Raw genomic sequence first — 15,327 nt, forward strand, 5'->3', positions numbered from 1 at the left:
CTAGTCAGTCAGTCAGCCTCCTAGAAGGTTCAACATCAGGTGCAGATCTTTCCAGGAACTTCTGTTCACAGTATTAAATACATTTCTCTCCCTCAAAAGATAATGTGTCTCAGTGTCCCTTTGAATGTCACATCAGAGCCCTTTCATCCTTTCCCCATAGTGTTCAGGGCCATGCAGAGCAAGCACACTGTAAGAACTAATGAATGAATGGATGGATGAATGAATGAATGAATGAATGAATGAATGAGTTTAAAATGTGAGAAATTTGAAGAGAGCAAAACTACAATTCCTTTGGTCTGGGACTTGGGAGTTCAAGTTCGTGTAAAGACTTTGGCTGTGCAAATGGCAGAACTTTTTGTTCAGTGTCCTAAACAAGTAGAGGGATCCCATATAATCACGGAGTCCCCTGAGCCTCCATAATCCACAAGAGCAGGTTGCACAGCTGTTGGACATCAGTAGAGTCTTTTGATTCTTTGGAGACAGAGGGATGGGTGGAGTCTTGGGCCAAATGCTGGGTCATTTTAGCTAGAGCCGGGTGGCTGTAGAAGAGAGATATGGTTGAGGGGAGGAAGTTGAAGAGACAGAACTGTGTGCTCCAAGGTGGCCTAAGCCTGCAGAACAAGGGGAGGGAGGGGCTCTGAGGGCGGGGTCATTTGAGAGGAGGTGGGGGAGGGGAAGGTTTACCTCACTTCAAGAAGCCTGGAAGCCTTGGAGCAGTGGAAGGCTAGAGAAAATTGCTGGGTGACTTAGGACCAGGAAAAACAGAGCCAGGGAAATACGGGAAGAGGGAGAGGGAGAAGGAGAGGGGAGAGGGGAGAGGGGAGAGGGGAGAGAGGAGAGGGGAGAGGGGAGAGGGGAGAGGGGAGAGGGGAGAGGGGAGAGGGGAGAGGGGAGAGGGGAGAGGGGAGAGGGGAGGAGAGGGGAGGAGAGGGGAGAGGGGAGAGGAGAGGGGAGGAGAGGGGAGAGGGAGAGGCTGCGCGCACGTGTGTGTGTGTGTGTGTGTGTGTGTGTGTGTGTGTGAGAGAGAGAGAGAGAGAGAGAGAGAGAGAGAGAGAGAGAATTTTAAAATTTGCATCTTGTTTCCCCCATGACAAAAATAAGCCCGCACGTGAGTCCGTGAGAGGTTATTTGCAACTGTGAGCAGGAGTGACTGAAGTGACTAGCCTGGACAGAGGAGGGTCAGGGTGACTGAAGGAGTCCATTTTACCAGACTAAAGACCTTCCTTCTGAAGGAGTATGTCAAGGCCTGCCAGAGAGCACCTGCTCCTGAATCTCAGAACCCAGAAGATCCCATGAAGTCTCTACAGAATGTTCCAGAAGCCTCTCCTCCAGTTCCCCGAGTGGAGGACCAGCTGCTGTGAATGAGGAGACACCCCAGATGGATCCAGTTTTCTGCAGAGAATCACAGACATTGTGGGGTTCTGGAGTTTTCTCTGGCCCAGGGGCCCCAAGACAGGGTGGAGCAGCCACACCTGCCTGAAGTTCTGAGGAAGAGGGCGGAAACAGACAGCTCCCGCCCTCGCCCTCACCCTCACTTTCTCTCCCCACAATTGTGATAGGCTCCACTGGGGGCATTGTGTGCCACAGGGGCTCACTTCCCCAAACAGGCAACTGTGGTTTTTCAGAGCCTGCCGTCCAACCCTGGGAGGTCAGGTGGCATGCCTGGGATCAGTGTGGGTCCTGCCCCTCGATCCCCGGGCTGACTGTGACATTGCATCTGGATGGAGCCATGGCCTCTTACGTTCCTGCTGTTGCTGCTGCTGCTGCTGTGGCTACAGGGCTGTGTCTCAGGTGAGAGGCAGGGGTGGGGGTGGGGTTGGTAGAAGAGAAAGACTACTTCCCCTGTCTACCCCACACTGCCTCTTCTTGTTCCACTATCTTAATGTTTTGTGGGTTGGGGAAGGAGGGTGGGCTGACCGGTCTTTACCAGAGACCAGTGAGAATGTCCCCTGCTAATATCTGGCCCCAGGCAGAGCTTAGACAGGCTAAGATGTAGCTGTATCCTCTATATTGGCCTTCATCTAGTGGGTTCCCTTGTAACGAAGAATGAGCATTTAATTTTCTCACAGAAATGACCTCTGTTTGGCCTTTGTCTGACTGGTGCCAGTATGAGTTCTTGTATCAAGTCTGCACACTTTAAATTTCGTTTTCTCGGAATGCTGATGCCACATCCGGTCCCTCAGCTCTGACTGGAAGGGAACCAATCCCCAAAGGCCCTTCCCAACTAGAGGCTACTCTGCAAGGGGCTCACTGGTTTCGACCTTCCTGACTGCCGAGGCAACCGCTTACCACTTCCTGTTCTGTTCTGGCTAGAGTAAGGGCTGGCAAACCCTCCCTTCACCAAGTGACAGAAAATACATGGGCACAAACGAACCTGGGACCCCAAAAGGCTTCTTCCAGGTCTCTGCCACTCTGCAGGGAGAAGGGTCTCGAAACCCTGGGCTGAGCCGAGGTGAATTCGAGGCCTGTTCTGTTCTGTTTACTTGGCAAGGGAGGAACAGACCTTAGAGCTTCAGCTACAAGCTGTTGGAAACAAGGGCAGGTGGCTTCTGGGTCTTCACTGTACCCTCTCCCTCCCTCCATCTCTTGAATTGCCCTGCTCTGCTTTCTTCAACAGACTGGATTATGAAGGGCACAGAACTCATTCATGTCTTCATTCATATTCATTCTCTCTGTCTCTCTGTCTCTGTCTCTTTCTCTCTCTCTCTCTCTCTCTCTCTCTCTCTCTGTGTGTGTTATACACACACGTGTATGCACTCCAGTCCATCCCCTTCCCCCTTCCCTGCCCCCCCCCCCAAACCCATCCCTGGTGTTACAGGTACAAATTAGAGATGGGATTTTGTTTCCAGGCTAGCCTGATCTCACTAGGTATCCCAGGCTAGTCTTAAACTCAGGATCCCCCTATTTCAGTCTCCTTCATGCTATTACAGGCTTGGGCCACATCTCACTCCTAGGTATAGAGACTCTACCATCCATGGCCAGCCTGTGGTCCGCAGGCCCCAAGCATCCTGGCACAGCCATGATTTGCCTGGTGCATCTACAGATGTCAAAGTCAAGTCCCGATGACAAAAAGTTGGATGGACAGTGAATACTGTATCTGTTGGCTGGCTCATCCATGGGACTTAAGTGTGTGTGGTGTGCTTAATCTGTGTGTTAATATAGGGTATTTAAAAATTAAGGACCATGGAGAGTGCTACTTAAAAGGTATCCAATAGGGGCAGGGGTGTGGCTCAGTGGTTAGAGTGCTTGCCTACCCTGCTCGAGATACGAGGCATGGTGTTCCCCACAACCCCAAACAAGACATAAAGAAGAGAGTGTCCAGGTAGGAGAGAAAGAGGAAGGGAGACTACTATTGGGAGAAATAATTCTTCATCATTTTTCCGGATACTGGGACCTTCTCTTGGCCTCTGTAGTTTGTGCTCTCTGGTTCCAGAGCTTGATGAGCTGTTGTGTCTGCATCTGTCTCCCCGAAGGCAGGGTCTGGATTGATCTTGAAATCCTGAGCATCCCTGAAGAGTGGAAAACATCCAGAGGAACAAGACTATGTCTGGTGGAGCTCTTGTGTTAGGAGTGTGTCCCTCATTGAACTGGGGGCCTCTTCCATCAGACTCAGAGCAGACCTTCTGGGGGTTAGAGGTGCTGTGTTTCTCTGTGACAGATTCTCGGAGGGTCCGGCTATGTTCTTGCCTCACACTGAGCTCCAGGGAAGTCAGGGCAGCATCCCTCTCTCCTTTCACCCCCAGCTTCCATTTTCAAGATGCCTTCTTTCTCGGCCGACCTTGGTCAGAAAAGTCCTGTCTCCCCAGGTCACTCCAATGAGAACCTGTACAGGAAAGTGTGGCGGCGTGAAGGCGAGACCCTGTCTGTGCAGTGCTCCTACAAGAACCGCCGGAACTTAGTTGAGGCCAAGTCTTGGTGCAAAGTCAAGAAGAAGAAGTGCGACCACAACTTCACCCGGAGCTGGGTGAGGGGTCCCAGCTACTCTCTGCGGGATGATGCCAAGGTCAAGGTAGTCCGTATCACCATGGAAGCTCTCAGAGTTCAGGACTCCGGACGATACTGGTGTATGCGTAACACGGCTGGGCATTTCTACCCTTTGGTGGGTTTCCAACTGGAAGTGTATCCAGGTGAGCAGACCTGCGCAGAGCCTGGACGGGCGGGATCATGGAACAATGGTTCTTTGCTGTGTACATCCTCCTGTCATGGTTTCACAGACAAAGAAAATGGGTTTGGGCAAGCTCTTTGTGGCTCTGACCTTGCCCTTGGGCAGAGCGAGGCTGGGACTTGGGACTTGGGACCCTACTTTGTTTTATACAGTTATCTGAATGTCATATACTCACCGAGTTTAGAGGGTGTGCCGGGCACTGTTATATACAGGCTTTGAGAATATAATAACAAACAAAACCAGCCTCAGCCCTGCCAGACAGGAACAGGTCAATCCAGACAAATCTTTGTACAGCACAGTAGATGTCCTTAGAAAACAATACTGAGCTGCAGAGTTACTCAGAGTCAGGGATGCGGCTGCTGCAGTGAGCATCAGAGGACCAACAAGCATTCAGCAGGGCCCCTGTAACAGCTCTCCCACATAGGCCTGGGAGAGCCTTATGTGCAAGGGCCCTGAGGTGAGACACAACAAGGCCTGCACAAGGAGAACTGGTGTGACTGGTCCACTCAGACTGGGGCTTGGGAAGAGGATTAGGAGACAAGGAAGGACGACAGTAAGTTTTAGAGTAATTGGCTGCATTGGTTGGTTGGTTGGTTTTGGGACAAGGTCTCACTATATAGTCTGGCTGTTCTAGAACTCACTCACTCTATAGACCAGGCTGATCTTGAACTCACAGAGATCCACCTTCCTCTGCCTCCCAAGTGCTGGGGCTAAAGGTGTGTGCGACCACACCAGACCAATGCATTGTTTTTATTTAGGCTTTAAGCACTGGAGAGTCGAGTTGTCCTGAATTCCATGATATGGAGCTGAGTTTAATTCTATCTGCAACAGGAAGAAAAAGAAAAAAAAAAAAAAAACGTGTTATATCTTTCTTTGCCTGCCTCCCCTCTCTCCCCTTCCCCCTGCCCCATGTGTGTGTGTATGTGTCTGTCTGTCTCTCTGTCTGACTGTCTGTCTATCTATTCATCTGTCCCTGCCTCTGCCTCTGCCTCTGTATGTACGTGCCGATTTATGTGTGAGGCCAAACTCAGATAGCATTCTTTAGATCTGCCCACACTGTTTTTTGAGACAGGGTCTGTCACTGGCCTAGAGAATGCCAAGTAGGCTAGGCTGGCTCACCAATGCCCAGGTTAAAAGCCCACAGCAATGTGCCCAGGCCTTCATGGTTTCAAGGCTAGCCCTTTACTACTGACTGAGCCATGTCTTCAGCCCCTTCTCTGCAAGGCAACAATCGCTGCGTACAGAAGGTGAGAGTGAGAAGAGGCAATGAGATCTAGGTGGATGCTGGCTGGAAACAGCAGTGGCTTGGACAGGTGGGACGTAGGCAGCATGTGTGTGTGTGTGTGTGTGTGTGTGTGTGTGTGTGTGCGTGCGTGTGTGTGTGCGTGTGTGTGTGTGTGTGTGTGCGTGCATGCGTGCTTGTGTGTAGTAGATGGATGCAATTCTATTCTTTTTCAAGCTTTCTGCATATTTTGGAGTGAGTGCAGGATTTGCTTAAATGGGAGAGAGAGAATACTGACTCATCATTTGCTAGGAGATGGTAACATTTATCAAATAGAGGAACCCACAAAGCAAGCTCCTTAGGAGGGGAATCATGGGCCATTTGGTCATGGGAAGGCACCTCCTAGGACCCAGGGAGAGAGGTGACCCAGGCAGTTTAAGTGTTAGTGACGGGGCAGATCTGGAGTGTACACTTGAAAATGTCTCTATAAAGACAGTCAGGGGCATTCAAAGGTCACTGCTTAGGGCTGGGGATAATGGCTAAATGACATGAGGTCTCTCTCAGCATGTTCCAGTAAACCTGCTCGTCACTGATCAAGGGACAGAACAATCTCTCTTGTGAACAAAAATAAGGGAGAAGAGTTGGAATGGAGATGTGGGGTCCCACATTTATAAGACTGGAAAGGGTGAGGAGCTGTCAAGTGTCTGGGGAAAGCCACCAGCCCTTGCCTGTTCCTCTCACCTGAGTGCATCTCCCCCTTCCCTGGTCTGAACCAGCAAGAGCTTTCTGTACCAGTTGTGGGGCCGAGTCTCATTTCTTTGCTCTCTAGTAAGATGCCAACCCAAGAAGCAGATGAACCTGACTCCGGGTCCTCGTGTCGGGTGCGATGCCATCATGAAATGGACTTACTTTTTATCATTTCTCCTGTCATTTCTCTTATTATTGTTTTTGTGTGCACATTTGTGTGTATGTGTCAGTCCGGGTATGTGTGTGTACATGTGCACATGTGTGCCCATCTGTATATGGAGGTCTGTGAACAAACTCAGGTGTCATACCCAGGTGCCACCCATTCTTTTTTTTTTAATTGGGTATTTATTTCATTTACATTTCCAATGCTATCCCAAAAGTCCCCCACACGCTCCCCCACCCACTCCCACTTCTTGGCCCTGGCGTTCCCCTGTATTGAGGCATATAAAATTTGCACGACCAATGGGCCTCTCTTTCCACTGATGGCCGACTAGGCCATCTTCTGATTCATATGCAGCTAGAGACACTAGCTCTGGGGGGGGGGGGGAGGTACTGGTTAGTTCATATTGTTGTTCCACCTATAGGATTGCAGATCCCTTTAGCTTCTTGGGTACTTTCTCTAGCTCCTCCATTGGGGGCCCTGTGATCCATCCAATAGCTGACTGTGAGCATCCACTTCTGTGTTTGCTAGGCCCTGGCATAGTCTCACAAGAGACAGCTATATCTGGGTTCTTTCAGCAAAATCTTGCTAGTGTATGCAATGGTGTCAGCGTTCGGAAGCTGATTATGGGATGGATCCCCAGATATGGTAGTCTCTAGATGGTCCATCCTTTCGTCTCAGCTCCAAACTTTGTCTCTGTAACTCCTTCCATGGGTGTTTTGTTCCCAATTCTAAGAGGGGTCAAAGTGTCCACACTTTGGTCTTCATTCTTCTTGAGTTTCGTGTGTTTAACAAATTGTATCTTATATCTTGGGTATTCTAAGTTTCTGGGCTAATATCCACTTATCAGTGAGTACATATTGTGTGAGTTCTTTTGTGATTGGGTTACCTCACTCTGGATGATGCCCTCCAGGTCCATCCATTTGCCTGGGAATTTCATAAATTCATTCTTTTTAATAGCTGAGTAGTACTCCATTGTGTAAATGTACTACATTTTCTGTATCCATTCCTCTGTTGAGGGGTGCCACCCATCCTTTTATGTACTTATTTTCTTTGAGACAGAGTCTGTCACCAGCCTGGAACTTGCCAACTAGGTTAGGCTGCCTATCCAGTGACCCTCAGGGATTCCCCTGTCTCTGTCTCCCCAGCACGGGGACTGTAAGCATGTGCTACCATGTTGGGCTCTGGGGATTCATGCTTCCATGGTAAGCACAACACTGACTGAAACCTCCTCTCAGGCCTTCATTTTCTGCTTCTTAGGGATAATCTTGGGGATGTTTTGACTCTGCACATATTTTCAGTTGCAAGAAAAAAAATATCTCCTGCCAGTGGGGAGATGGATCAGTGGGAAAGGATGCTTGAGGCCAAGCCTGGTGATCCGAGTTCGATCCCTAGGACTGGAAAATTCTCCTTCGATCCTCACACTCAAGCCAGGAAAGTGTGTGCCCACCCCCAGATAAATAAACAAAAATGGAAAGAAACATGTAAGCCTCAGCAGTATGTTCTCCACCCACAAGGACCAGGCCTTGTAGCCCAGGGCAACTTCATGGGGAAGCAGACCAGCTCCTTCCTTTTTGGAGGTGAGGATGGTTTCCTCTTGATCACTTTCTTGACTCTCCCTCTCCCACACTGGTGTGCTGAGCAGGAAAGAGGGAAGATCGCTAGTGGTGTGACTTATAGAGGGTGTGGGAATCCCCTCTGCTGGCTGAGTCCTTTCTTGCCAATGCTTTGAAAGTCTGTGATGTGAACGTCTAAACTCATGTCTCCCAAAATGCCCCTTTAGGGGGCTCTTCTGGTGTCCTTGCCACGAGAGTCATGGTCATAATTGACCTCTTCCTCCATCTCTTGCCTCACCAAATTGGTGTTCGGGCTTCCCTTGTTCAGAGCAACTGCTCAGGCCTTCCTGCAGAGTGTCTGATGGCTTCAGGAATGTGTCTGCTCTGTGTCCAGTTGAGAAGTTGGAAGCCTTTCTCTGTCTTGCTCCTATGCAGCATCAAGAGCTCCTGATTGCAGCTCTCGAATGCTGTTTGGACTCCCAGCTACTTCTGGCACTAAAGGGTTGGGATGAGACCCTGAAGGGGTGGGATCTGTTCCTGTGTGTCTTAGTGCACCCCTAGGAAGGTGTTTGACTCTTTGCAATTTCCTCCGGAATTTGGGACTCTTGGTCCCTCTCTGACCCCAGTTCTAGTTCCTGTCTGACAATTATGGGGTAGCTTCCTTTATATGACATCATATTGTAAAAACACCTCTTAAACTCAAAAAAGGACCATGATATGGCCAAGTAGGTCAGAGCACCTGCTATCAAGCCCAAGACCCATATGATGGGACAACAGAGCTAACATCCTGCAAGTTGTCCTCTAATCTCCACACGTGTGCTGAGGCACATGCACACACATATGAACACACATATTACATATTTCATATTGCATATTGCATATTACATATATTATTATATGTAATATTATATATGTAATATGAGAAGGGGATCTCTCTGAGGCTCATGATTGAGAAGAGCCTGGGAAAGGACAGGGAGCTAGGAAGGAAGATGGAACTGTGCTCTGGGAGCAGCCTGGTAGGGTAGGCTAAAGAGATTGTTTCACAGTCTCCCTCCCTTTATGTCACTCTTGAAAGAGTGCAAGCCTGACAACCAGGAGCCAAGCCCAGAGTCACAGAGAGGCAGGCTCTTGCCACGGTCCCAACATCTGAGGGGGCTAGGGATCCTGTCCCTCGCATGCAAGCCTCTGGCTTAATCTAATATTTCTTCCTCTCTGGTCCCTCAGCCCTCACAACTGAGAGAAACGTTCCCCACACACATCTTACCAACACCCCCATGGATGGATTTGTCACGACCGGCCAAGTCCATATTTCAGACCCTCACGCTCCTTTCACATCTGACGTGACTATGTTCACATCTGAAGTGACCATGTTCACATCTGGACTCCTCACCTTGGCTTCAGGGACCACCACACCAACCCCTGTGACAGGCTACAGTTTCATCGATACCAGTGGCACCGTTACAGAGCCTGAGAGGAACACAGAGTCCCAGCCCGCAACCCTGTCTCCTAGCAATGCAAGATCCTTCTCTGCTGATCCAGTGACCACCTCCACCATGTCCAGACACCAGAGTAGCAGCTTGTCCACCACGGGGACGTGCCACCCGTTAACTCCCAACAGGTTATGTGATATTTTATCAGGCATGGCCCCAGCGCAGCACCCAGAGCCCAACAGACCCAAAGAGGTCACTCTTACTTCTAACCATCTCTGTTGCTCCTCCCAGGGACTCAGTGTGGCCCGTTGCTGAATGGGATTATGGGAGATGGGAAGGGTCATGATAGAAAGCAATGGGGATGAGGGTCAGGGCCATGGATGCAGAGAAGGGAGGGCTTGGCCAAGGGAACACAGAATGGAAGGGCGCTGGTGAACCGTGCTTGAGGCAACCTCTGCTGTGCACACAAGAACATCATACCCCAGGCAGCTCCTCAGATACTCACTCAAGGCCAAGGGAAAGTGACATGCTAACTCCTGTTCTCAGTCAGTAAGGCAAAACATAAAGGGCTCAGTGACAAAGGAGTGTGCAGGCCCTAGTGACACATAAGGGGGTGCTTCTGCTACAGAAGACAAAGTGGGCGAGAGGACTTCCCAGTCACCGTGGAGGCAAAAACCTTCATCTCTTCAATCCCGAGGGGGCTTTTTTGTAGTGTCCTTGTCTTCTCTGATGAATGGAGGGGAGGTATCAAGTGGAGATGCCTGGTGATGTACTTCCTGGGACTCTGATGTCTCCTTTCTCTTCCCATATCTGGTCCTCAGAGAAACAGGCAGAGAGACAGACAGACACAGAGAGACAGGGAGAGAGACAGACAGACAATAAGACAGAGGGAGAGAGGGAGAGAAAGAGGCCATCTACCTAGAGGGGTGTACTGTGAGACTGCATGCCTGGTCTGTGCTTCACGCTGCCAAAGAAAGCTGTGACCACGGTGGAGAATCTGGGGCTAACTCTTCCCTCTGTCCTTCCTCCTCAGGTCCCAGGAAACTTACATCCCTGCGATGGTGGTGGTGTTGACATTTCTTCCAGCACCTGTGGTGTTGGTCGTAGCCTACGGGTTTTGGAAGAAGAGACATATGGGAAGTGAGTATTCCCACCCCTGGCCTCCCAGGACCAAGATCTGGCTATCTGAGCACTGTGGCCAGGCACAGATGGCCCTACATGTCTCTTAAGGGGATGAAGGAATCAAGCAGAGTCCAAAGAGGGGCAGAGTCACCCGGGTGTATTGGGGCACTGAAACATTACATCTCCCTATGTGTTGTAGGATACAACTTGGGCAGCAACTATGCTAAACCCTGGATACACCTTCCTGAAGGACCAGAGACACCGTGGAAGCCTGCTTGGTCTAAGATAACTCAGTGAGCTGGGAAGCCATTTCCAGTGGGTTCAGAAGGCCAGAAGAGAACCAAAGACCAGGCAGTGGCCCTGGGGCAGGAGGACAGTAGAGCTGCCTTCCCTTTACCCAGGGTCACTGTGTCCTCAGATTCCCTCTGTTCCCTTCAAATGCCTCTATATGTTTGAAGACAAGAGTCAGGTTCCAAGGCAGCCAGGGTTTCTAGAGTTCTGTTCTGGATGAGAAGGAACAGTGACGAAGACCTGGGCCTCAGAGGAGTTGGTAGCAGGAGGTCCCAGAGCTGACGAAGGCCATGTGTCTTCTGATATTCCCTGACTGTGACTGCTGGTCCCTTCTGTCCTGGGAGCCTACAGGTCACATCATTTGTTTCCTGCCTGGCAACCCCTTCAGGCCGGTGACAGCCTTAAGTTACAGGGCTGTTCTTTCCCAAGAGAAGTGCAAAGGGCAAACCTGGGTTTCCCCCACTCGATTTTCTGCTCCCATTGCTCCCATGCTACAATGATGAACTCGTGGAGGAGACTGAGTGCAGAGACTCAACCATGGGGTGCTTGCAGCCTCATAGAGGACACCTTCCTCCAGACACTGGGGTCAGCCATGGACCAAAGCAATGCCGCTTCTGAGAAAAGAGCAAACGGGGCTCCCCTGCTTAAAGCATCAGGAGAGAGAGGAACAGGGCAGGAGAATGACAAATCAGATTCTAGGATAGAAAGATGGGAAGACGCCTGAACACACAGACACACATATATACACATGGAGTGGGGGAGGGGGAGGGGGAGAGGAAACAAAAGAGGAAAATTGGGAGGAGGAGGAGGAGGAAGAGGAGAAGGAGGAGGAAGAGGAAGAGGAGAAGGAGTAAGAGGAGGAGGAGGAAGAGGAGAAGGAGGAGGAAGAGGAAGAGGAGGAGGAGGAGCAAGAGGAGGAGGAAGAGGAGGAGGAGGAGAAGAAAAAGAAGAAGAGTCCATACAGCTCAGACTTGCCCTCTACTATCTAGATCATTGGTCCAGAGTAGAGCAGGGCTGTGGGTTGTGGGCTGTGGGCTGAGCTGCCTCCTTAGTAGGGATACTCACTAGCCCACAGAGCATGGAAAGGTCCCTGGGCCAAGTGCAGCATCTACACCCTCAGCCCTGAGTCAGGGACATCCTGACAAGACAGCAAACATCACAGTCAGGTGGCTGACACAGCTAGGGCCTTGGTGTGCACTCCAGGATGACTTTGAGGCAAGAGAAGGACCAAAGTCAGGGGACAGAGGGGAGAAGGCATCTTCCTCTCTGCTTCCAGATGAGAGCACAAGAGGGAATATCAAACTGAACAACTGACAAAACAAGTTCTGGAAGGATGGATGGACACACACACCTCTGGCTAGAGTGCATCTATATAGAGCCACCACCCTAGTTAACTAGAGAGGATTAGCTCACACTGCCTGTTCTACAGTCCCACCCCCATACTGGCCCTGAACCTCCATTGTACCTTCATTGTCCCCCACAGCCTTGTTTCATGATGGAGAGGTCAGGCATAAGGACCAGTGATGCCACTGTCCCTGTGTGACCCTGACCAAGCCACAAACCCTGTCTAGACCTCGTTTTTGTCTCCTATGAAAGGGGATAATAATTCCTGCCTATAAAGATTGGTTGGGGATGCAATGGATGACATAAACACTGTGCGACCTGAAAGTGTCTTGTGCTTCCCTGGAGCTCTTTCCTGTCTTGTTGCTCATTAGGAGCTGAGTGGGGTTTGAGTTTTCCTCCTGCTGCTGAGACTATCACTCTCTGACCAGAGGCTTCAAGGATGGCTCATGCTTAACATGCTCATGGCTCCTGCCAGGACCCAGGCTCATTTTCCAGTACCCACATTGGGAGCTCATCCTGTAACTCCAGTTCCAGGGCATCTGATGCCCCTTTCTGGCCTCCTCAGGCCCTTCATACACATGGTACATTTAAACTATTACAGGTACACATATACACATATAAACTATTACAGGGACACACGTATACACATATAAACCATTACAGGTACACACGTATACACATATAAACCATTACAGGTATACACATAAACACATATAAACTATTGCAGATACACACATATACACATATAAACCATTACAGGTACACATGTATACACATATAAACTATTACAGGTACATGCATATACACATAAATTTAAAAAAAAAATCTTCCAAAACAATAACAACAAAAACCAGCCACCAAGAGCAGTCTATGGAGGAAAAGGTTCATTTGGTTTATGCTTGCAGTCTACAGCCCATCACTGAAGGAAGTCAGGACAGGAGCTAAAGCAGGGACTGGAGCAGAGACCATGGAGAAACGCTGTCTGCTGGCTTAGCTTGCTTAGCTAGCTTTCTCGTACATCTCAGGGCCACTTGCCCAGGGAATGGTGTCACCCACAGTGGACTGGAGCCTCCCATATCAACTAAAAACTGAGACAATCCCTCAGAGACATGTCCCAGGTCAGTTTGATCAGGGTAATCCCTCAATTGAGACTCTCCTCAGGGGACTCTAGGCTGTGTCAAGTGGACAGTTAAAGGTACCTGTCAACTTCCTTGCTCTCCTCTCCTGCTTCTGTCCTCACCACAGGGATGCTGGGGTTCTGTGATGATGGCTGGATTTTCAGTTGCTGTGATAAAACACCAGTGTTGGGAGCCAGGTGATCCAAGGCTCTCCCCACAGTTCTAATGTATGGAGAAGGAAGGTAGTCCCTTATCTAACACCAGGAATACCCCTGGCAAAGTCAGTAGTAACCCGGGGCCAGGGCCTTGGGGAAACTGTGGGTTTTATCAAATGACCTTTGGACCCAACTCCTCCCCACAAGGAGCTGTGGTTATTAGACCCAATGCCACTATAAAATCTGTCTGTGATACACTTGATACCCTGTATCTTAGGCAATGTTGTTTGATTAGCTTCCTGCTGACTGGATCCTATTGTACAACAGCTTTCCACTGACTGTCCCATTTCCCCTCGGCAAGCCACATAAAAACTGCTATTCTTGTAAATAAATTTGCTTGGCATAAGCCATCAGCGTCTGCAAGGCCTCCTGGTCCCGGTTTTCCTACCTTCTTTATTTGTATCATTCCCGATCTACCCTATCAGGAAACTGCACAGAAACCCTCTGGTCCAGGTCACACCATGACCAAGGCAACTTATGAAAGGAAGAACTTATTTGGGCTCACTGTCCCTAAAGAGATGAAACTCCACTGACAGAGAAGCATGGCAGCATGCAGCAGGCTGGAGCAGGAAGCTGCAAGCTCACATTTTGGTCCACAAGCAAGAAGCAGAGAGAGAAGGAGCACACAGTAGGGTAAGAACTTAGCTCTCAAAGCCAACCCCATGTGGCATAGGTCCTCCAGCAAGGTTCCTCCTAAACTGTCCCAACAGCTCTCCCAGCTGGGTACAAAGTGTTCAGAGGCCTGAGACGATGGGGAACATCTCACTCAAACCATTGCAGTCGCCTCTTCAGTGCCATCTCCTTGTGAATAGTTAACATGCAATGGTACTGAGGTCAAGGCCTGAGTTAAAATCCCCAGTGTAGCCCTTCACATCAGTGTGACTATAATGAGTCACTGTCCCTCTCTGATACTGTGTCCCCTTCTGGACAGGAAGAGGGAGAGAAGCCCTGGATACCACCTTCTAGGACAAGGCCATGTGCATGTCAGTTGCATGAGCACAGCCCAACATCTAGAGAGGCAGAGCAGGCAGGGAAGGGAAGCCAGCCAGCTCTGGCCTCAGTCTGACAGCGACTGAGGAAGAGAAGGCACAGAGCAGTTGCTTACACATTAGACCCTCACACAGGGTCAGATGCTGTGTTCCAGGAGGCAGGACAAGCTTGAGTGCTTCAGAGAGAGGAGCCTTGGAGATGCTGCAAGCTCAGGATGGTCAGGTGGTTTCATGGGGGAGATTTCTCTGTGTAGTTCAGAGCATGGGCTGTTGTCAGGAGGTAGGTAATGCCTGCAGGAGGTTATAGAGATGTGGGTACAGACACTGCACAGTCTGGACCTTGGCAAGGCTGCCTGCTATAGGAGCTATGTGGACAGAGGAGGCCAGGGACTGGCCCCAGTGATGGGTGCATGAAAGTCTTCAGAGAAGAAGTTAGATAGGAGAGTGTGAAAATGATACCCACCCACTCATGTGTATTCACACAGGGGTGGGGTTCTGTGAGCCAGCAATGCATGAGAGATGTTCTCTCTAATCCTGCCCCAAGTGGTAGGTATCCCATCCCGCGGGATTCAGTTATTCGTGGGTGCGAGGGGGACCGCAAACCTGGAAGGAGATGGGAGGAAAAGAAAGAAGAGCAGGAGACCAGGAAGGGTACCTAGTGAGGTCTCGTTTATTACGCTGAGGTGCCTTCTTTTTAAAGCATACATCGCGGGGAATATGGGAGGGGTCGAGGGAGAATTATACAAAGAACAAAGAAATGGGCAACTGCTGACATGGGGGCCGAAGTCAGGAGCCAAGCAGCGGGCACTCTGGATCTTATCTCTGGAACATCGATCCTCCTTGACAGCCTTGGGGGTCAGGCTGGGCTCAGGCATAACTCATGTCCTTGGATGGCATGAGAACTCAGGAAGAAATAGGGAAGAGGGGACTATAATTCAGCTTTTACAGCCTCAGGTGCCAAGAAAGGA

The 15,327-nt window shown here is 50.0% G+C and overlaps 1 protein-coding gene across 4 annotated transcripts; it reads left to right on the forward strand.

Annotated features, from left to right (window-relative positions):
- Positions 1 to 584: 584 nt before the first annotated feature.
- On the forward strand, positions 585 to 13,729 carry Treml2 (triggering receptor expressed on myeloid cells-like 2). 4 transcript variants are annotated; one of them, XM_006524441.3, is made up of 6 exons: positions 585 to 600; positions 1,102 to 1,791; positions 3,807 to 4,127; positions 9,075 to 9,468; positions 10,314 to 10,420; positions 10,602 to 13,728. In XM_006524441.3, exons 2-6 carry the CDS (start codon positions 1,722 to 1,724, stop codon positions 10,697 to 10,699), a joined length of 990 nt encoding a protein of 329 aa, XP_006524504.1. In that variant the 5' UTR covers positions 585 to 600; positions 1,102 to 1,721; the 3' UTR covers positions 10,700 to 13,728. The 4 variants fall into 4 exon arrangements, with proteins under 4 accessions (XP_006524504.1, XP_006524503.1, NP_001028577.2 ...); XM_006524440.2 differs by lacking the exon at positions 585 to 600 and adding an exon at positions 667 to 741; NM_001033405.2 differs by lacking the exon at positions 585 to 600 and having other exon boundaries at positions 1,233 to 1,791; positions 10,602 to 13,729.
- Positions 13,730 to 15,327: the final 1,598 nt, after the last annotated feature.

The sequence above is a fragment of the Mus musculus genome, chromosome 17, assembly GCF_000001635.26.
Source record: "Mus musculus strain C57BL/6J chromosome 17, GRCm38.p6 C57BL/6J".
Taxonomy (NCBI): Eukaryota; Metazoa; Chordata; class Mammalia; order Rodentia; family Muridae; genus Mus; species Mus musculus.